The following is a 23,817-nucleotide window of genomic DNA, read 5'->3' as shown; positions in this document are numbered from 1 at the left end:
CGAGCCCGGCGCCGTGAGATCACAGTTTAATCCCTCTCCAACCATGGGAGGGGGGTGGGAGCAGCGCGCTCTTCTCAGCCAATTCCGCAACCGCCCTGGACGCCGGCGTTTTAACGGGGGGTTCTGGTGCCTTCGTCAGGCGACCGACCTGTTGGTCCAAGACAAGGGAGAGCGTACAAACTCCACACAGACAGCACCTGAACTCGGGTGAACGTGGAGCTGCGACCCCACATTCCACATCAGGACTGTGTGTAAGATTGGGAGCAGTGAGATGGAAGCTTATTTTGTTCCTGTGATTTAAGCCTTTCTTGGGGTGGGGGGGGGTCCTTCTCTGACCACTTGCCTAACAATTAACCTAATCAGATGTGATTAGGTTAATACAACAGTTAATACAATACAACAGTTCTCAACCTTTTTCTTTCCACTCGTGTCCCTGTGCCATTGGTGCTCTGTGATTAGTAAGGGATTGCTTAAGGTGGTCTGTGGGCGGGAAGAAAAAGTTTGAAGACCACTGCTTTAATCATCCCTCATTGACTCGTCATGTGCACGGTTTCAGAACGCTAAAGGAAATGGGCCAATGACAATTTTTCTCAAGCAAAATATTTCAGTAACAATTGGGTCTAGAGCAGTGATTCTCACCCTTTCCTTCCCACTCACATCCCACCTTAAGCAATCCCTTACTAATTACAGAGTTCCGATGGCATAGGGCACACATGTCAAACTCTGGCCCGCGGGCCAAATTTGGCCCGCAAGATCATTTCAAAAATGTATTAGAGGTGGCCCGCTGGCCGCCGCGCCAGTATAGCGCATGCACAGTAATACAACAAATCCCAGAATGCATTGGCGTCAGCCTGCTAATCGCCCCCACCTCCTCTGTTTACGTTCCAGGGTCTCACCGTGGACTCTGGTTTTGGGGCCTGGCCGGTGTCAGGGGAAGCCAAGGCCGCTTCCCAGCGCCCAGAACTGGAGGCCTCGGGCCTGACCTCGCCAGGACCGTTGCCCACTCCCCTTCCTGCCGCAGGCCGATCCGCGACTCACGGTGACGGGGCCGCTGATCCGCCGAGATGCCGCCCTGCAGCGAGAGCCGATGCCCCCGCACTGTCGTTGTCCAACCCGATCGCCCGCAAACCCCGTCCTCCCGCACACAGGCCTGAGTAAGGATTATGAACTTTAATCTCAGGATAAAACGATCTTCCAATAGTTTCATGTCACAGTGATAAATATATTCCTGGTTAAAAATGGTCCTGCACCTGGATACAAGCTCACTAGGCATAAAACTTGAAAAGTGTGTAAATCAAAGGATATCTGTACCAATGGAAAAAGGGCATGGCAATCAGTCACCCATTTGATTGTTTCAGGAATCATGTTTTTTCTCCCACATTCTCAATAGCCCTCAGATTTTACTATTCGACAGCACACTAGCAACATTTGACAAATCCTCTATAGAGAAATATTATTTATTGAATATTTTATTTCTCATTTGTTAATGCTTCTGGAAAGAGTTTATCCAAAACTATTATTAAACATTTATTTTAATAAGAAAAAGTTTAACAATACATATGTTGAAAGAAGAGAAAACATGCAGATGTTGTTGAAAATTTTCAATAAATATTTAGTTCGGCCCTCGACTTAGTCCAAGTTTTTAATTTTGGCCCTCCGTGAATTTGAGTTTGACACCCCTGCCTTCGAGGTCAAAGGAACAGAATTAAACGTCTTGCAATGTTAGATGTATTAGATATATTACATATACTAACATAATATATATAAAACACCTTAAACAAATGAATTATTCTTGTGAAGTTGATTGAAATAGATTGTTGGGGGGGGGGGGGTAGGGGGAGGAGAAGGTGTCTGCATTATGTTTTAATTGTGCGAAATCTTCTGTTCCCACAATGTGTGCTCGAAGAGAGGGTTTCCACGGTGCACATGAAACTGGAGGCAGTAAGGGTTTTACTGATAGGCAACGTATTTGGGTAGAATATGCGGCTTTACATTGGGGTATTCTGGCCACCTGCACTGACGGTACGAAGCCTTCCAGGTCAGCCAGAAAGGGATTGGCAGGTGAACTGGGCCGGGCTCCGAGAGTACCCACCTTCCAGGTCTCAGAGCCCGGTTGGTTGGCACGGTCTGGCCTTTTCATACTGCGCGATTCCCGGGTAGCTATAACTTTCCCGCTTTACCCACTTGTTCATGGTGACGTGAAAAGGCTCGTAACGCATCGGGTCAGGATTTGTTATCTGGAATGATTTCCGAAACGTTGAATCCCATGGACGCTGCTTCGCCCGCCGAGTAGCTCCAGCCTCCCGTTTCCTGCTCCAGTTCCCACACCTGCGATTGCAGGCGGCTCCGCTCACCCTGGCTTTCACGCATGCGCAAGGCCACAGGTTCTCGCGAGAGCCCGCCTGAATGTGCCCGTGCGCAGCGGAAGTCCCGTCTCTTTCCTGACGGTGGCTGAGGGACGTGGAGTGGCTGATCTGAAATGAAGGTGAGGTATCGGCCGTTAGGCAGTCGTGAACTAATTCCAGAAGCGCGCCTCTTTGCACCTCAAGCATCTCTGCACAGGGCGGATGCACCGAGGCGAGGTTGAGCGGCTGCTGTGCTTCCGATGGCGGTGGATTGAGGGAAGCTGGAGAGGGAGGAGCTGTAAGGCCTCCAGTTGGCGGTCACTCCAGGAGAGAGTTGGGCCGGGATCACTGCTGTTCTCTCGAGCGTGGACTCCGAGTCGGCTGCAGTGTTAGGTTACCGGAGTACAGCCCTTCACGGCACCGGCGTGATTAAGGGTGGTTTTACAGGTCGAATGAGGCAGTACAAATTTATTCATTTCACGTTAACGGGCCATCTCGGCCCACGAGTCCGTAGGTCCTTTCAAACTCCCATGTAAAATGGGGTTAACCAGACAATTTGCACAGTTAGCGACCCACTTGGATGAAACTGGAGGCAGTACAGCCCCATTCTGGCCACCCAACATACGCACACAGGCACTGACGGTTTGAAAGTGTCCAACCGGTTCATCACCCTTGACCTACATAAACCCAGTAAAACTTAACAGGGCCTCTTGCCCAGATGGTTTGAAAGGGGTAATGGCCAACCTGGTTACTCAGGTGACTTGACGCGTTGCGCGCTGGTGTCACAGGGAAATTCCTGGCTGGGGGGGGGGGGGGGGGGGGTCACGATGTGGCGATTGACAGTGGGGGTGGCAACTGGCGGCCAGTTGAGGGGGGGAAATCTGACTGCCGATAGTTCCCGTGTGTGCGTGATGCATCGCCACAGGGGCGGGATCCCCTTTAAATCGCTGGGTTGCCAATTTAATGGGTAGATCCCCCTGTGATTTGAAAGGTGCTTCCAGGCCTTTGCTCCAGTAATCGAACCCAGGTCCTAGGAGGGCAATTTGAAAGGGGCACGTGACAACCAATTTACCCCCAGTTAACCTACACCCCCGGTATGTTTTTACATAAATGACTGTGGCTAAGGTTGCACGGTAGTAATGAGGAAACTGAGACACTCCAGAGAGACAAAGGAGATAGGCAAAGTGGCAAATGAAATAGATTAGAATAGGCAAAGTAGCAAATGAAATAAAATGTTGGAAAGTGTATGGTCATGTACTTTAGTAGCAGAAATAAAAGGGCAGACTATTACATAGATACAAGGCTCTCCGCTCTTCAAACTTTGACAATGATCAGATTGTTGAGCTTCAGTACTGTTAAAAAAGCGTTAACATTCATTGTTTATTCTCTATTCTTGTTAGTACATACTGGGTTTAAATTCCATCTGCCATTTCTCTACACATCATCAACTGATTGGAGTCATCCTGTAGCCTCTGATTATCCTCCACTCTCAACATCACTATACATTTTTGTTATATAAACGTACAAGTCCCCACAATGTCCATTTCCAAATCATTGATTTGTACAAACAGGAAATGTCCTAGCATTGAACACTTTCCAATCACAACAAAAACAATTTTGCCATCACTCATTTCCAAATCAGTTTTGGATTCAGTTTTCCAATTTACTTTGGATCCCAAAGACTATGGAACCAATTTTCCATGTGGCCTTTTACTGAAGTTTATTTAGATTAAATCAACAGCGCTGTCCTCAAAACATTTTTATCTCTGAAAAATTCAGTCTAAATATCCCCTGAAGAAAGCCTTGGTAATTTTTTTAGTCAATCTCTGCCCTTCCACATGTTGATTTATCCTGTACCTCACAATGTTTTTCTAATACTTCCCTGCCACTCTTGTGTGGAAAATCCCTGCTGTCCCTCTTGAATAAAGTTAGGTTGGGTGCTGATGGTTAGCAAAGACCGAAATAACAGTCATGTTCTCTTCCTGCAGTTAAACATCTCCTTCCCGGCCACCGGGTGCCAGAAGCTGATTGAGGTGGATGATGAGCGGAAGCTGCGCACCTTTTATGAGAAGCGAATGGCCACCGAAGTTGCTGCTGACTGTTTGGGAGATGAGTGGAAGGTGAGTATCACTAATGATGGCCTACATCTGCCACTGTAGTAATTTCTTTTCTACAGTTGCTGCCTTCTAGGAAATTATTGCCATTTTCACAGAACGCAGTCTGTAAAAAGATCGTAACGGGAATATGCAGTCATTCCCAATCTGATATTTTACCTCCTCGACCCCTAGTAAATTTCCTGGAATGTTTGCAGTCTAAAGTTAATTTCATGCATTTCGTGAAGAATGGATGATGCGTGATTCATGTCACACTTGCCATGCCGCTGGAGCGCTCTGCGTCCCATGTTCATCGGACGTTGAGGATAATGTCGCAGCAGCAGTGTTGCAAGTTCCACATCCTTAATTACTACATTTCTGGTACTGTCTAAACGCACGGTGTGATACGGACATTTTGTGTTTTGGTCGTGCGTGTGTGACAATTGCAAGCAGGAAAAAAAATTGTAAAAAAAAAAAATGTCTTGTTTAGCTATAACATTACCTCACTCCCCTTCAACTTGATCCCATGGTTTATGAAGGCCAACACCCCATATACCTTCTAACATTTATCAACCTGTGCAGCAGCTTTGAGTGTCTTATTGGCCCTGGCCCCAAGAGCTCTGTATCCCATCAATGTCCCTTTGTAACCTCTGACAACCCTAACCCTCCAGGCTATCCAGAGCACCACCCACTTTCATGTCATCCACAAACTTAATAATTCCCCCTTCCTCATCCAGGTCATTTATAAATATCGCAGGAGAGGTCTCCGAACAGATCCCCATGGAACACCACTGGTCACCAAGCTCCATGCGGAACACAAACTATCCACAGCCTCCCTCTGCCTTCTCTGGTCAATTAATTCTCTATCCACAAAGCAAGGCCTCCTTGGGTTTCATGCCTCCTTATTTTCTGAATGAACCTTGCATGGGGAATCTTATCAAATGTCTTACTGAAATCCATATATAGTACATTATGTTCTTTATTACATCCTCAAATAATTTAATCAGCCTTGTGAGGCACAACCTTGCCCGAACTAAGCCAATGTTGACTATTCCTAATCATATTTTTGCCTCTAAATGCTTGTAAATGCTGTCTCTCTTAGCTTTCCCAACAGCTTGCCCACCATTGGATTAAAACTCACTGACTTATAATTTCCTGGGTTATCTCTGCTCCCTTTCTTGAACAGAGGTACATTTGCATCCCTCTGGTACTTCCCCAGTGACAATGCGAAGATCATCTCCAGTGGCTCAGCAATTTCCTTGCTTGAGTCCCACAGTAGCCTTGGGTCAATTTCTTCTGGTCCTGGTGACTTATCCACCTTCATACTTTTCAAAGGCTCCAACACGTCCTCTTAATGTTAACATACTCCAGCCACTTGTCAGTCCACTTTGTCATCCTCACAATGTTTTCTGGCAAATACTCAAGCAAAGTATTCGTTAAAGACCGACCTTTACTGCCACTGACTCCATCAAACATTCCCACTATCACCCCTGATGGGCCCTATTGTCACATGACTTCCTCTTGTTCATCGCGTACTTGTAGAATGCCATGGGGCTTTCCATGATCTGCTCCTGAGGCATCTTGTTGCCCCTTCTAACTCCTTTCTTCAGCTTTTTCCTGGCAATCTTGTCATTCTGTAGAGTTCTATCCATTCCTATCTTAAAAATCTCATAAGCTCTTCTTAAGTAGATTTTCTGTGTCCCTTGCACATTTCAAAATGTTTGCCCACTGAGATATCTGACTTGCTTCATTTCCCAATACCAGATCATGTAGGCCTCTCCTCTAGTGGCCTATCTACATATTGTGTTAGGAAGCTTTCCTGAAAACACCTAACAAATTCCACTCCATCCAAACCCTTCACTATAAGACTGTGCCAATCAATATTTGGAAAAATTAGTCATCCACTACAGACTTAATTAGCGCCTTGCTAGAATATGCTTCCCTATCTGCTCCTCGATGAATCTGTTACTATTGGGGGGGGGGGGGTCTATAATATACACCCAATAAGGTTATTTACCCCTTTCTGTTCCTGACTTTCAACCACACTGACTCAGTAGACAATCCTTCCACTAGTTCCCCATTTTCTGCAGATGTGATAGTATCCACTCTCCCATTTCTTTTACCTCCCTACCTGTCCTTTTTGAAACATCGAAAGCTCAGCACAGTTAGTTGCCATTCATGTCCCCAAGACAGCCAAATTTCTGTATTGACCACATTGTCATAGTTCCATGTATTGACCCTCACCCTGTGTTTTCATCTGCTCTATTCCTAATGCTTCTTGCATTAGAATATACATATCCATTCAACTTACTGCATTTATGTTGCATCCACTGCCTATCTTTTCTCATAGTCTCGCTATACATAGCATGTACCATTTCACCAACTCCATCATCTGACCGAACACTCTAGTTCCCTAGCTTATTTAAACTCTCCCCAACAGCTTTATTAGACCTGCTCATGATGATATTGGTCCCTTTCCAGTTCAGGTGCACTCTATCCTTTTTGTACTGGTCATAGCTTCTCCAGAGATTCCCATGATGGATCCACAAACCTGAACCCCTGTTTTTAGGCAGATTTCACTTATGACATGGTTTTAGCACGGTGATGGTATTGTAGCTTCTCATGACCTTTGCAGTATCTTCCAGCATGCACTTTTATTTTCTATCAAATTAGATTAGTTCATCCTGAATTTAGTCTTCTGCCATGTTAGCAGGGGCGGGGGGAGAGATGTTTCAGGTTTATAACATTAAATCCAAGCTTCATTTTGGTCATAAAAGTATCGTAACCAGCATTGCAAATAGATTTTATGGTCCTCATCACATTGTATATGGGCTGTTCCTTTAGGACAACGCTTTATATTAAAAAAAAGGTTATTTAATTTTGCAGTGTGGTAAAATGCCCCTTTAAACTGACTTACTCCTTCCTACAAGGTAAGTATGATGAATATTCTCTGCTTACCAGGGTGATATTAGCTCAAATACTCAGGAAGATCAATACCATTTAGGATAAAGCAGCTTGCTTGAATCCCACCCCATCCACCATTAAAAACATTTAGTCTCTCCTCCACTGGCTTACAGTGGATGTATTATGTCTAGATCAGGCACAATGGTTTCTCAGTTGGTCTTTTCTGATAGCAGTACTCCCCTGATTTGTTATCTGTGCTACCAAGAATTTCAGATGCATGTGGATGCCTCAGGTGTGTTCCCCTCCAATTCATGCACTATCCTGATTTGGAAATGTATTGCTGTTCCTTCATTGTTGGGTCCAAATCCTGGAACACTGCTCAAGAGCACTAAGAGTATCTTCCTCAGAAATACTGAAGTGATTCAAGAAGTGGTTGCCACCATCTTCTCATGGGCAATAAATGCTGGGCTTGCTGGCAGGCCAGATACTGAATAATTTTTTTTTAAAGAATCTAATCATTTTCCTCCTTCCATTTTTTATATTCTTTCCATAGGGGTACATTGTCCGAATCAGTGGTGGGAATGACAAGCAGGGCTTCCCCATGAAACAAGGTGTCTTGACTAATGGTCGTGTTCGTCTGCTGCTCAGCAAGGGGCATTCCTGTTATCGCCCAAGAAGGACTGGTGAGCGTAAACGCAAATCTGTCCGTGGATGCATTGTTGATGCCAATCTCAGTGTCCTGAATTTGGTTATTATTAAGAAAGGTGAGTTCAATCTGCAATCCATTATAAATTGGAGAGATTCTTTTGAATTCTAGATATTATTTGTTTTTTACTGTTTTATGCTGAGGAATTACTGTATTTTTCCATGCTTTGAAATGGCTGAAGAATTTCAACTGAGCAAAGACTTGTATCAGATGGAAACAGCGATGTCCACAGTAGCAACCTGGTATGGATTGATGTCCTGGGCATGTACCATGAGGCAGAAAGAAAGAAATGTCCTATGCATCGATGTTTTATACAGTTCTGATCTGGTGCCTAGGTAATTTAAACAAACCAATGGCAAGGAGTGCACTAATAGGTGGCTGGAATCCAAACTTGATTGATAGGTGATGTGACTTCCGAATTAGTTTCCCTTATTCCATTTTAGGAGAGTGAATCATCCAGCCTGAATGGAGTATCTGGCCGAGTATTGTCTTCGCTGACCAACTTACTGGTCATGGATATCTTCAATATCACTCCAGGAGGGCGTGACACCCACCTGTTTCAAAAGGCGTCACTCATACCGATGTCCAAAAGAAGTGCAGTAACCTGCCTTAATGACTATCGATCAGTAGCACTAACATCAACAGTGATGAAGTGATTTGAAAGACTGGTGATGAAGCATATCAGCTCCTGTTTGAGTGGCGACATGGATACATTCTAATTCACTTACTGTAGTAATAGGTCTATGCCGGATACCATCTCACTGGTTCGACACAAAGCCCTGGAACATCTGGACAACAAAGATTCATACATCAGGATGCTCTTTATTGACTAAAGTTCAGCATTTAACACCATCATCCCCTCAAAACTGATCAGTAAACTCCAAGACCTGGGAGCTAACACCCCACTATGTAATGGGATCCGGGATTTCCTCACCTCCAGACCACAATCAGTGAAAAATGGTAAGAACTTCTCCTCCACAATCTCCATCAGTACCGGAGCTTGTTTACTTAGCCCCTGCTCTACTCACTTTACACCTACGACTGTGGCTCAGTACAACAATAAGACGATCTACAAATCTGCTGACGATATCACAGTAATGGGTTGTATAAAGGGGATGAGTCAGCAAACAGGATGGAGATTGAAAACTTGGCAGAATGGTGCATCAACAACAATTTTGCACTCAATGTCACCAAAACTAAGGAGCTGATTGTTGACTTCAGGAAAATAAAGTCAGAGGTTTACAATCCAGTGATCATTGGGGGAATCAGTTGGAGAGGGTGAGTAAATTTAAGTTCTTGGGTGTTACCATCTCAGAGGATCTTTCCTGGATCCAACACGCCAATAGCATAGTGAAGAAAGCATGTCAGCGCCTCTACTTCCTCAGGAGTTTGTGGAAGTTTGGTATGACACCAGAAACCTTGCAAATTTCCACAGAGGTGTGGAAAGTGTGCTGACTGGCTGCATCACATTCTGGTATGGGGACACCAATATCCCAGAGCTCCAAACTTTCCTCACCATTGAGTACATCTGTGGGGAACTTTGCTGGCAGAGAGCAGTGCCAATTAACAAAGACCCACACCACCTTGCACAAGTTTTCTCTCTGCTGCCATGAGGAAAGAGGTATAGGTGCCGCAAGACTTGTACCACCAGGTTCAGGAACAACTGCTACCCCTCTACCTTCAGACTCCTTGACCAACTCAATCAGAGACTCACTTAAGGACTCTTACTTGTGCGTTTTATTGATTTTCTTTTTGTTTTTTCTATTGCAGTCAGTTTGTTTACATTTGTTCTCTGCTTACAGTTCTATGTTTGTTTACAGTGTACAGTTTTTTTTTGCACTACCTGTCATGGCAATTCTGTCATGCCCAAAGGGGAAAAGAATCTCAGGGTTGTATGTGATGTCATGTATGTACTCTGACAATAAATCTGAATTTGAGTTTCAATCAGGGAGGACACGTGTCAACCCTCAATCCACAACATTCCAGATAGGCAGGGAGGCCCTGTAACACCATATAACAGACTGACTTGATCAGATTAATTGGCCAGCAGTGGATCCAGTTTGGCCTCTCTATAGACAGTCTGTCCCCATTTCTGTGCCAGGAATTCTTGGCCACACCTAACAAATTCTGTCTTGTCTGAACCCTTTGCATTAAGGGGGTGCCTTCAATTAAAAAGTTTAAGTTATCCTTGGCAACAACCCAGTTGCATTTGCACCTGCCAATCCATCTACTTTCAGTGGCCCAACCTATAGAATACTCCCAATAGCATCATCCATCTGCTTTCTAGCTTCCATTCTATTTCTAGCCTCAACGCATCATCCGCTGGAATTTCCGGCAGTTACTACAGGATCCCCCTACCAGACACATCTTTCCTGCTCCTCCTCTCTTAGCATTCCGCAGGGACTGCTCCCTCCGCGGTTCCCTCATCGTGCTCTCATCCCTCCTCACCCACCGCATCTCCAGCACCTTCCCCTGTGTCTGCAGGAGTTGCAACATTTGCACCCACACCTCCTCCCTAACGACAGCCTGGGGCCCCAAACAGGCCTTTCAAGTGAAGCAACACTTCGCTTGTACATCCAAAGGACTTATTTATTGCATCCAGTGCACCCTTTGTGGTATTCTCTACATTGGAGAGACCAGCTGCAGACCAGGAGATCACTTCGCTCAGCACCTCTTCTCCGTTTGCGACCTCCCAGTGGCCAACCATTTCAATTCTGGGTCACACTCACACACTCGTATCTGTCCATGGCCTGTCCCACCCTGACCACCCGCAGATTAGAGGATCACCTTATTTTCTGTCTGGGCACCCTCCAGCCAGATGGCATGAACATTGACTTCATTACTTTCCATTAGAACTGGTCACATTTTCTTTCCCCTCCCCCATTACCTGCCTTCCAGTTCTTTCACCTACACAGCCCTGCCTTCTCCCCCCCCCCACTCCAGTGTTGCTGTCCCCTCCTTCCCTTCTCCACCTATCATCTCCCACCCTTCCCACTCTTATTCTGACGCTCACCAGCATTTTCTCGTGCTTTGTTGAAGGGCTCAAGCCCAAAACGTCAGTTACATACCTCTGCCTTTCCTACATAAAGGACACTTGACCTGCTGAGCTTCTCCAGCTTTTTGTATTTTTTACCTCAAACCACGATGTCCACAGAATTTTGTGTTTTACTTCTTTGGACCCACACCAACTCCGTAGACAACTCCTCCCTGACTAGTTTCTTTACTGCAGCTGTGTCACGATCTTCTTGGAAACATTTCAACCCTGGAACAGTAAGTAGCCAATCTGATCCATGCTGCAAGGTAATTGTCCTTATTACTTCTCACATTAACTGCATTTTAATACGTCCATTTGACAGCATCAATTCCAACTCCTCTTGCTTCTTCAGTATCTTTGTAAATTTCATCTACCCGTCTACCAATTGCTCTTATCATTTTCCTTGACACTAGTTTAAACCCATTTCCAGCAGCTCTAGCAAATCTGTCTGCAGGGACATTGGTCCCTCTTGAGTTCAGGTGTAACCCATCCCTTTTATATTGGTCATACTTTCTGCAGAAGAGATCTCAGTGATGCACAAATTCTTCAGCCATGCATTCGTTTTCTATAACTTCCTATTCTTAACCTTACTGACACGTGGAACAGGCACAAAGATTACCATCCTTGAGGTCCTGTTTGACCTTCCTTCCTAGCTGCCAATATTTCCTCTTCAGGGCCTCATCCTTATCTATGCTGTTGGTACTAATGTATACCATGCCATCTGGCTGCTTGCTCTCCCTCTCAAAAAAGCTGTGGACTCAATCCGAAACATCTCAGACTTTGGCATGCAAAATATCATCCTGGGGTCTCAATGTTGTCCATAGAATCTTCTGTCTGTTTCCCTAACCAATGAATCCCCTATCATCACTCTTCTTTTCTTTCCCCCACCTGGATCAGTTCATTTAGTCTTCTTCTCATTATATCATTTTAGGGGGTGGAGGTCCGTGGTAAGCCCTCTCTGTTGTGTTCCATTTGCAGTTCCCAAATTTGTTCAAATAATGTGATTTTATTTTTTAAATTATATGTTATTTTTTTCTAATGGAATACATTTAGTCATTTCCATGTACCATTGATGTACTCTCAGGCTCTCCTCTGATTTCCAAGTTGACATTATACATTTTTTTGCTACATCTAAGGCTATCATAATAAATCTTTTTTGCGCTTCATCCAGTTTGAGGCCAAATTCTTTACTTGTATTACTTAGAAGAAAGATCTCTGGATTTTTTGGTTTGTTGCTTTTTGTGATATTTATTTAATACCTGGTTTACATCTTCCCAAAACTTTTCCACTTTCTCACATGTCCAAATTGCATGTATTGTTGTTCCCGTTTCTTTCTTACAACGAAAACATCTGTCTGATACTGTTGGGTCCCATTTATTTAACTTTTGGGGCATGGTGTATAGCCTGTGTAACCAATAATATTGTATCATGCGTAACCTCGTGTTTATTGTATTTCTCATAGTTCCGGAGCATAGCATTTCCCATATTTCATTCTTTATCTTTATGTTTAGATCTTGTTCCCATTTTTGTTTGGGATTAACAGAATGGTACAAAGGGGCTTACAGCTACCAAACTTTAAGAATTATTATAGAGCAGCACAATTAAGATACCTATCAGATTTTTATCAAACAAGGGAAAAACCAGATTGGACCAGATTAGAGCTAGATAAAATAGGGGAAAAGGTACCTGAACATATACTATACAATTGGGATGAAAAGCTGGTGCAACATAGGAATTCACCAGTATTGCACCATCTGCTCAACATTTGGAAGAAGATTCACGTAGAAAGGAATAAAACAAATTATCAACTACCAAAATTAATATTGACGCAAAATCAACTAATCCCTTTCACAATAGATAACTTTTCCTTTAGAGAATGGGAGAGAAAGGGGATCAAAAGAATAGAAAATTGTTTTTCGGGAAATAAATTATTATCTTTTGAATTATTATCTTTCTTTCTTTGGCTTGGCTTCGCGGACGAAGATTTATGGAGGGGTACGTCCACGTCTGCTGCAGGCTCGTTGGTGACTGACAAGTCCGATGCGGGACTGGCAGGCACAGTTGCAAGGGAAATTTGGTTGGTTGGGGTTGGGTTTTGGGGTTTTCCTCCTTTGTCTTTTGTCAGTGAGGTGGGCTCTGCGGTCTTCAAAGGAGGTTGCTGCCCGCCGAACTGTGAGGCGCCAAGATGCACGGTTGGAGGCGATATCAGCCCACTGGCGGTGGTCAATGTGGCAGGCACCAAGAGATTTCTTTAAGCAGTCCTTGTACCTCTTCTTTGGTGCACCTCTGTCTCGGTGGCCAGTGGAGAGCTCGCCATAGAACATGATCTTGGGAAGGCGATGGACCTCCATTCTGGAGACGTGACCCACCCAGCACAGTTGGGTCTTCAGCAGCATGGATTCGATGCTTGCGGACTCTGCCAGCTTGAGTACTTCGATGTTGGTGATGAACTCATTCCAATGAATGTTGAGGGAGACAGCACTGATGGAAGCATTCTAGGTGATGCCGGTAGAGGACCCATGATTCGGAGCCGAACAGGAGCGTGGATATGACAACGGCTCTGTACACGCTGATCTTTGTGTGTTTCTTCAGGTGGTTGTTTTTCCAGACTCTTTTGTGTAGTCTTCCAAAGGCGCTATTTGCATTGGCGAGTCTGTTGTCTATCTCTTTGTCGATCCTTGCATCAGATGAAATGGTGCAGCCGAGATAGGTAAACTGGTTGACCGTTTTGAGTTCAGAGTGCCCGATGGAGATGTGGGGGGGCTGGCTGATGGAGGACCTCAGTTTTCTTCAGGCTGACTTACAGGCCAAACATTTTGGCAGTTTCCGCAAAACAGGACGTCATGCGCTGGAGAGCTGGCTCTGAATGGGCAACTAAAGCGACATCGTCTGCAAAGAGTAGTTCACGGACAAGTTGCTCTTGTGTCTTGGTGTGAGCTTGCAGGCGCCTCAGATTGAAGAGACTGCCATCCGTGCGGTACTGGATGTAAACAGCGTCTTCATTGTTGAGGTCTTTATTTATAAAGACCAATAAACTCACGGTACAATGTTTGCATACCACAAACTGAAAACCTACTTGAAGGACAAATTGGGAAGCAGACTGAGGTTAACAGAAGGAAGCAATTTTGAATATGTGATTACAGACACAATGATAATTAAAAGATTTATAACAAACATGTACATCAAACTGCAAGAGAAAGAGAATGAGGAAACAAACTAAAGGTGAGAGCTTTTGATGTCAGGGTTCTCAGGGACGGCCATCCCAGCCCTGTACTTCCCCCACCCCTGCCGGCCACCCCAGCCCCTCAGTCCCGTACTGGGGGCTTCAGGCAGCAGGGAGGTGAGCTGTCAGGCTGCTGTCCCGAGTAGCTGGCTTTCGCTGCTAGACAGCTAGCAGTCAGCTGGCATGTTTAGATGCCAGAAAGCCGTCCATTCTGTGGTCACCTAAACATGCCAGCTTAACTCTGCTAGCTGTGCCTGCAGGCGGGTAATTTTCATTGGGACACCTAAAAGCAGCTTCTTTTTTGCCTAGCTCCACTAGCCTGCACTCAGTCCAAAGCCCTCCATACTTTTCCCATCTATGTACCTGTCCAAATTCCTCTTAAATGTTAAAATAAATAATTTTACTTTATCTTAAATCTTGTAATGTATTGTATATTTGTACTATGCAATTGTTTATATTGTAAAACATGAATAAAAATATTTTAAAAAGAAAGAAATCTTAAAATATTTAGAGACACTGGTGGAGGTCTCTGAATACCCACATTCTTCAAGAGAATCATACCACTGCCCTAATCTCCTTTCACACTGCTCAATCTCTGTAACAAGAAAGACCCAATTTTAGCCTCCATTCACCAAAGCCTCTCCTCATGCAGCACATACAAAATCCTTATCTGTTCTTTCTTTTGCCTTCTTAATAAAGCTTAAAGAACTGTTACTCCCAACACCTGTACCACTTTGCCTCAACTCCCCTGCTTCAATGCTGACCCATCAACAATAGGTATTTTGCTTAACAATTTTATTGGCTGCTTCCATTTAGCTCATTAAGGAATCAATTATTAACTAAATTTGTAGATATGCCACTTCTGAGGTCCTGTTCAGTGAAACTCCCAACAAGTCCTGAAATTTACCTCCTTCATATTCTAATTTATTGCTCACTAGTTTATTTTCAAATTAGAACTGTTGCATTTCTTCAAATGGTAACCCATTAAATTGAACCTTTGGTATCTTTTTAAGCAATCATGTGAAGATGTTATAAATGGTAACTTTGTGAGCATGATTAGTCCACAATGTGATCTTAAATGTGAAATCCTTTGTTTTTGAACCATTCATTATTTTGTAATATCCCGAGATTAATTAGGAATTGAATTAGCACTAAATTGTGGACTAGTTCTATTGGACAAAAAGAGTTTCCCAGAAGAAGCAAGCTGGCATGTTGCTTACAGGGGCTCATTTTACATTTACTTATATCCGCTTACAACTCGGGCTGGAGCATGAACTAAAGAAGCTATGACTGAACATTAATGGAGAGAAGCCATTACCTATTGGTGCCCACTAGTGAGAAAGCCCTCCTTGTTCTGTCCTGAATAAGTGGGGCACTACCTCTAGTAGCTTTGGCTTAAGTTTTGAAATGAGTAGTCATTCTCTCTTGTTGGACAAAATTAGTCATTTTCATGGAATCATAAATTTAGGTACATGAGTAGACCACATGGCCCTTTGAGCCTGTACAATATGATGATGCAACCTCAATACCCTATTCCAGTTTTCTTTCCATTCTCTTTGATCCTTGTCATTAGGACCACATCCAACTCCATTTTGAACTTGACTAACAAACTGGCCTCAACTTTCTGTGACAGGAAGTGAAGAAATTTCTCCTCAGTATTCCTAAATGGCTTACTCCTTATTCTGAGATTATGACCTCTTCTAGACTTCCCCAACATTGAGAGCATTTGTCTTGCATCTAGTCTGTCTCGTTCTGTCAGAATTTTGTCTCTGAAATCCATTCTTTTTCTTCTAAATTCCAGTAAGCATAGTTGTCTGTCCACTCTTTTTTAATATTATCAATCCTTCCATTGCAGGAATTGGTCTAGTTAATCTTTGCTGTTCCACCTTAGTTGCAAGAATGTATATGTCCTGTTTGCATGGAGGTGATAATTGGTATGGACTAGGTAGAACACCTTTTGCCTTGTGTCCATACGGAAAATGCATTGTGTGACTTTGTAGGCCATTGATGAGCATTATCAAGCCCTTAATCAGCAATTCTTTGACTAGCAATTCTGCCATCAGAGTTCAACAGTATGTGAAAATCTTAGCAGGTCATGTAGCTTCTAGAGGGAAGTACAGGGTCGCCAATGTTTTGGGCCTGAGCCCTTCGTCAAGGTATAGGCACAAAACAGGGAGGTATCTGATTTTAAAAATGTGGAGGAGAGGAGGGAGAAAGAGGCAGGGGGAGGAGTACAGGCTAACCGGTAAGAGATAGTTAAATCCCATCCTTAAGTCTCTAATTTACTTAGCCCTATGTCTCCTTTCCTCCAACTCCCCTCCCCTTCTCTCTCCATTCAAAGAGCCTATACTCCTCTCCCTGCCCCTTCCTCTGTTTCCTTCTCTTCCTTTTTATTCAGGCTCCTGGCATTTTCCTTGTACCTTGACAAAGGGCTCAGGCACAAAATGTTGGTTATCCTTTACATCCTAACGTGCTGTGTGACCTGCTAAATTAGATTCACTCTTTTGATGCATGTGGTACCAAAATGGTTAAATGAAATGTTAGAAGCAACATGATGGTTTGTTTGCATTTAGAAATGTGCTCTAAAGCATGAGCTGTGTAGATCCTGATGATATTTTTTTGCATATCTTTTCCAAAGAGGCTACTGACCCTTATTGGCACATATCCAGTAACACAATGATACCAGCAAGTGCACTAAGATTGTCATGGAAGAGAGGAGGGCAGCACTAGATTTAGCAATAGATCTGACACTTTCATGTGTGAGCAGATTTTGCCTTTGGATCAAGAGATCTACCAGTGCTACAGAGGAAGAAGCAGAAATATTCTCTCAAGTATCCACTAATTTGAAAAGTGCATTCATTTTGATCATATCACAAGGTAATGTCAGAGTGAACTGCCTTCTGCAGCATGCCAGTTAAGGAACAAATCAGGGAGTTATTCATGAATTTGTTAAATTTGGTGCAGGTGGTCCTAAAAGGTGGGATGTTGCAGGTTGTTCTGAGCTATCTTTGCTGAATACTGGTGAACTGTTGGTATTGAGGATTGAAGCGTGGTAATGGTAACTGATCTCAGGACTACATTGGTAACTATTCATGAGAAGTATCTCAGGATCATCTTTAATGATAAACTTAATGCCCTGTTGCTGTGAGATTATATTGGTGGTCTTCTGTCAAGACTTTCTTCCCTTCTGTCTCCCTTCTAGATCATAGCTTTCCCTTCCTTTTGACTTTTCTCTTCTGCGAATGATTCAAGTTCTTTCCCATAGTCTCCTCAGAATGTATTCTTTCTCTTGCTCGGACACTGGCTGCTATCTTCAGATCAATATGCTGGGCAGCATAGAGTATGCAACAATGATGTTGCAATGACTCGACCGATGTTGCAATGCATTTGCAGGCTGATGTTCAACCTGGATTTTCATTTTAAGATGTTAGTTGGAATTTTCAGTGACAATCCTGGTGTGTGATTGTTGTAATAGTGATCACTGGCTACAGTGGAGTTGAGAGTTGGTGTCAAGCTAAGGGAAGTAAAGGCTTGACCTTATCACTGATGAATATATGACATTTAACAAGCCCTGATGGTGTACCTGGCAGGGTACTGAAAAAGGCACCTCCATGCTGTTTACTCATGCCTCGAGCAAGGGTTCAGGCCCAAAATGTTGGTAACATATCTTTACCTCCTTTGGATGCTGGGAGACCTGACTTCCTCCAGTATTTCTGTTTTTAACTACAATCACAGCATCTGCAGACTTCCTACTGAAAATCTGCCATCCAACTAGCTGGAGGGCTCTTGGGCATTTTCAATCTCTCACTGCTAGAGTTGGAGGTTCCCACCTGCTTCAAAGGGGCATCAATCATTCTGGTGCCCATGAAGAGTAGAGTGAGCTGCCTCAATGACTATCTCCCAGTAACACTCATCTACTGTCATGAATGCTTTGAGAGTTGGCCAGAATTAACTTGCATCTAAGAAAACACCTGGACCCACTGCAGTTTGTCTACTGTCACTGTCACTCCGTAGCAAATGGTTCTCCGCTCAGCCCTGATCATCTGCTTTTCGTTGATTACAGCTCACCTTTTAACACCACCATCCCCATTTCAGCAAGCTTCAAACCTGGGCCTCTGTACCTCTGCTACTGGAATTTTGACTTCTTTATTGGAAGAGCACAGTCAGTGCAGATTGGAAACAACATCACTTCACTGACAATCAACTTAGGCATGCCTCAAGGATGTGTGCTTAGCCCATTGCAACGAGATACATTATATGTACCCTTAAGATCCCACTTTTTAGGACCTATAGGGACCTCTTTGTGGGAAAGTTGAGCAGAACTTAAGCAGGATGGAGGGTAAAGTTCGGCTTAAATATTTTTGACGTGACAGATTTGTTTGGGAGTTTGACAGAACAACTTTATGTTTTTTTTCTGAATAGGTGAGAAGGATATCCCTGGACTAACCGACAATACGATACCCCGCCGTCTTGGACCCAAGAGAGCAAGCAAAATTCGCAAGTTGTTCAATCTGTCCAAGGAGGATGATGTGCGGCAGTATGTTGTGAGAAGGCCTGTAAACAAGGAAGGTAAGTTTTAAGGTTGTGATTTTCATTATATAATACAGCTCTCCCTCAGCCACTTCACAGTCATGACTTTAAAAAGCCTATGGAAAGGTTTTGCCAAAAGTGGGTTGTGGCATTTGTAGACTGCCCTTCAAGTGCCATAAATACAATTTAACATTCTTTATGATGTATCAACTGGAAGGAGTCTAAACTATTTAAAATGGCAAATGATTATTTAGAAAGAGTTTCGTGGGTAGAGCAAAACCTAATCCATACTTTAATGCTTCCTCTGGCCTCATTTCCCGTAAGAACTTCTGCCTTTTCCACTTCCCTTTGTCCATGGGTATCTTCCAACCCTTTGACCTTCCATCTTAAATTTCCCTGACCAGTGCATAGAAGTGGCCATTGCAAAAATCATCTGCTGTGTGAACTGGTAAACTTACTCTTCACATGTTTGATCCATGTCATAAGTGGCAAGCCCTCTACCCCCCCAATTCCTCTCCTGCCTGTTGTGTTGGGTGGCCAGCTTATTGTTGATAGTGGGCAGCTCAGCATTTGTAATACCATTGACTATCAAAGATATTGGGTCAGGCATCTGGCCATTGTCATTTCTGGAGTCACAATTCTTTCCATGGTCTCTTTATTTCTCATCTTGCTGTTGCCCATTGTTCAAGTTGAATATAAAATTTCAAGTACCACATGAATGCCTATCATCATTACTTCCACTTCCTTGCCCTCTTGTTACCTGCGGTGTCCGATTTATTGCACTGAAGTTGGTCCCTTCTACAAGGAATGGGTCCTTCAGCTCTCTGCGCTGAACAGGATGAAAACTAAACAAAATCTCTACTGTTTGCTTATGACATACATCCCTTTTATTCTCTGGATATTCATGTATCTATCTAGAAGGCTATGTAACTGCTTCTATCACTAACCAAGCACCCAGTTCCAGGCACCTACCACTCTTTCAACATATCTCCCCTAAACATTGACCCCACCTCACCTTGAACAAGGTGCAAGGTGGTTTTATTGTTGGTTACAGGTTTTTGGCCCTTCACCTTTAATCTTGGTTCCTTTGCAACTGGCTGTGTGGTTATACTAATTCAGATGACTTGCAAACTGTGTATAGTTAGTACTGAGATGAAACATGATGATGAGACCAACTGCCTCTCCCATTCCTGACTTTACCATTGTTTTACCTGTTTTACTCCTAAAAAAAACCCATACTCTCTTTGTTACATTGTACCATCCTGATTACTTTGTGTTCTAAATAAACTTGGGTGAACCAATGTTAGAATCAGAATTTACTGTCATGGAATTTAGCAGCATTATAGTGCGAATGTATATTAGAACCATCTTACGACATTATATATTAAAAAAAATAGAATTATATTAACAATAATTGTGCACAAAAGGTAAGACAGTGCCTTTGGGTTCATTGATTATTTCAGGAATCTGATGGGAATGGGGAAGAAGCTGCCCTTGTGCTGTTGAGTGCTCATCTTTGGGGTCTTGTACCTTTTCCCCGATGGTAGCAGAGTGAAGAGGGCATGGCCTGGGTAGTGGGGGTCTTTGAGGATAGAGACTGTTTTTTTTAAGACACCACCTCGTGTAGATGTCTTTATGTAACCAGCCAGAATGCTCTCCTATATAAGTGTATGAGAGTCTTCAATGACAGTAAACTGCCTCAAACACCACAAAGTGTAGCCACTGGCAAGCCTTTGTGATTGCATCAACATGGAGGCTCCAGGACAGATCCTTGGAGATGTTGACACTCAAGAATTTGAAGTTCTTAACCTTCTCCACTACTGAGTCCTCTGAGGACTGGGTCATGTTTCCTTGACTTCCTCCTGAGGTCCACAATAATCTCTTTGGTTTTGCTGGTGTTGAGTGCAAGGTTGTTGTCATTACACCATTCAGTGAGCTGAACTATCTCCCACTTGAATGCTTCCTCTTTGCCATTTGTGATTCTGCTTACCACTGTAGATGGCATTGGAATTGTGCCTGTCCATGCAGTCATGGGTGTATTAACGAGTAGAGCAGTGGGCTAAGCACGCATCCTTGGGGTGCACCTGTGTTGAGGATCAGTGAGGAGGAGACATTATTTACAATTGATACTGACTGTAGAATTCCAATTGCGGGGGGGTGGGGGGGGGTTCAGAGGCCTAGAGTTGGTAGCTTCTTGACCATCACTGAGGAAGGCGAGCTGTAGTTGATGAAGAGCAATTGATGAATTGCTGTTTTCGAGGTGATCCAGAGCTGAGTGGAGATCTAGCTATGTTATATGCTATGTTATGTGACAATAGGTGAACTGCAGTGGGTCCATATCTTTACTTGGGTACATGTTAATTCTGGCCATGACCAGCCTATCAAAGCATTTCATCACAGTAGAAGTTAGTGCTACTGGGTGGTAGTCGTTGAGGCAGCCCATGCTACTCTTCTTTGGTATCGGGATGATTAATGCCCTTTTGAAGCAGGTGGGAACCTCTTGGCTGCCACAATGAGAGATTTAAAATGTCCGTGAAAACTCCGGCTAGTTGGTTGGTGCAGATTTTCAGTGTCCTGCAGGTATGCCATCAGGGCCTAACACCTTGTGAGGGTTCACCCTCTTGAATGATGCCCTTTCGTCACCCTCAGAGACAGATATCACAGGGTCCTTTTCAGGGATTGTGGTAGGCATTGTTTTTTTCTTTTTCTTACAGGCATAGAAGGTATTCAGCTCATTGGGTAGTGAACCATTGCAACCATCTATAGTGTTCACCTTTGCTTTGTAGGCTGTAATGGCCTGCACTTCCTGCCATAGCAGTTGTGTCTCTGTCTCTAACTTTCTCCAGAATTGCCATTTTGCTTCAGAGATGTTTTTCTGCAGGTCATACCTGGACTTCTTGTAAAGATCTCGATCCCTGACCTTAAACACCCTTGTTCTCACCCTCAGCAGGTTGTGGATTCTCTGATTCATCCAGGGCTTTTGCTTGGAGAACATTCGGTATTTGCACGTAGGCACATCCTCATCCTTTTCATAACCACCTCCTTTCCCACGTGATACAACCCTCTTTGTGTTCCTCTGGTCCTATGGGCCTCCAGTTTTAATCATTCTACCCAGTAAAAGCTGCATCTTCTATACATCAGCCTGTAACAACCATTTATCACGTCCTAATAAATCTAATTTGTGCCATCATTCTTGAAAATATTTCTGTGTAATGGGACATTTTATGGTCAGTTGTTAGAATATTCAGAACAGTCTTAAATATTCTATTTAAAATATTGCTCTTGTGCTTTGGCATCTTGTTAGTTTTGGGCTCATTGCAATTTAAATCATAATCTTTGTATATAAATGAGTTTGAATGAGGATTGTTCAAATTTCACGCCACCTTTGAAGGTGAAAAGCAGATTCACTAGAACATGATCACATTCACTCTTTCATTGCCAGGTAAAAAGCCTAGAACTAAAGCCCCCAAGATTCAGCGTTTAGTAACTCCCCGAGTTCTACAGCACAAACGTAGACGTATTGCCCTGAAGAAACGTCGTACTCAGAAGAACAAGGAGGCAGCGGCAGAATATGCCAAACTTCTGGCCAAGAGGATGAAGGTTTGTTTTTTTTTTAAGAATTCTTTAGGTTACTGAATCTTGCTATCTTGCATCCCAATGTGTTAATAAATGACAACCCAGCTAATGTTGGTCCAAAAATTGTGCTGTCACCAGGATTCTCCTTCGTGGCATTTCATTGAATGAAATCTGTTCAGCCAACTGCACCCCTCCTTTCATTATTGTATGTATTGGAAAGCAAAATAAAAGTAATAACTCCACAGATTGGGCATCAACCATGCCAAGAGGGAAAACTGAATTAGCTCTTGTTTTCTACCTAAGTGACCAGAACAGTTAACTTTTTAGAAACTGAGTAATTTCTCCCTTTAATGTTTGTTATGTGTCTATCCTCTAATTTTCTACTGTCTTTGGAATTTGGCATTCTCAAACTATTTTGAAACGTCTTGTCCCACTCAAAACTTGCTTGCACGTGATCTCGAAATCCCATAATCACTAAATCCTGGTCCTTTTCTTTAGTTGTGTCATTCTTTTGCTGCATTTATTTTGTACTGTTGTCAAAAATCTAACCTACTTAAACATTTTTGCAGGAAGCTAAAGAGAAACGCCAAGAACAAATTGCAAAGAGGCGTCGTCTTTCTTCATTGAGGGCCTCAACATCTAAATCTGAATCTAGCCAAAAGTAAAAATGTTGGTTGGATAAACAAATTAAAGAGGTTTTGTTGAAAAATCTTGCTTGGTTTCTTCATTTATGCATTGAAAATTGTCAATAGATCATCTTTCATAATTGCAGAGCTGATGTTCCTTGGTTATTCCAGTATATTATTTTACATTTACTGTTTTTGATAGAGCAAATGTTTTGCAGAAACACGGATTTGGTGTTGGCTTAAGTTGAGGCATCTCCAGTAAGTGGAGCAATTCAAACTGCTATCTCACAATACTGATCTTTGGAGTTTGCATGTTCTCTCTGATTCCTGTATTCCTCTTCTTCACCATCCCCAATAATAGGTATTCAGAACCTGCTGCCAACCCAGGAAATTGTAAGGAAGGAGAGTAGCTACAATAAAACATCAAGAATGATTAACAATTTCCAACGGTGCAAAGTGTAAATAAGCAAACAATGCATAAAGATCCTATATGGAAAATGTTTGCAGTGTACACACAATGATTCAAGTTCTCAAAAAAATAACAACCAGTAGTTAGTTACATCTCTTTAAGGAGAGAGTAATGAAAGAATGGTCAATCCCGGGCAAAGTGCAAGAATTCCAGTCTTGAGCATTTGGTGATATCTGGGATATTCAACAGCAAACAGTTGTTGACGAATTATTGATTAAAATAGGATGTAAGCTGCAGGCACTAACACAATTTTACAATCCTCTCTGGCTTCAGAAGTGGTACAAGCAAATTGGAAGATTGCAGATGTTCCC

General features: G+C 43.1%; 1 protein-coding gene across 2 annotated transcripts in view; it reads left to right on the top strand.

Moving 5' to 3' along the window:
• The window catches only part of rps6 (ribosomal protein S6), a 32,591-nt gene extending 9,471 nt beyond the window's left edge, over positions 1 to 23,120 (top strand). Inside the window, exons 1-6 of one of the 2 annotated variants that reach the window (XM_069926623.1) lie at positions 2,378 to 2,485; positions 4,334 to 4,465; positions 7,896 to 8,106; positions 18,728 to 18,874; positions 22,278 to 22,435; positions 22,981 to 23,120. In XM_069926623.1, coding sequence (XP_069782724.1) covers positions 2,480 to 2,485; positions 4,334 to 4,465; positions 7,896 to 8,106; positions 18,728 to 18,874; positions 22,278 to 22,435; positions 22,981 to 23,076 — 750 coding nt within the window. In that variant the 5' untranslated portion in view covers positions 2,378 to 2,479 and the 3' untranslated portion in view covers positions 23,077 to 23,120. Of the gene's footprint in view, positions 1 to 2,377; positions 2,486 to 4,333; positions 4,466 to 7,895; positions 8,107 to 18,727; positions 18,875 to 22,277; positions 22,436 to 22,980 lie in introns of those variants that run through there. The other variant, XM_069926614.1, reaches the window with a different exon arrangement.
• The last annotated feature ends 697 nt before the right edge of the window (positions 23,121 to 23,817 follow it).

Source organism: Narcine bancroftii, chromosome 1 (genome assembly GCF_036971445.1).
Source record: "Narcine bancroftii isolate sNarBan1 chromosome 1, sNarBan1.hap1, whole genome shotgun sequence".
Classification (NCBI taxonomy): Eukaryota; Metazoa; Chordata; class Chondrichthyes; order Torpediniformes; family Narcinidae; genus Narcine; species Narcine bancroftii.
This window is presented reverse-complemented; position numbering and strand designations above follow the sequence as displayed.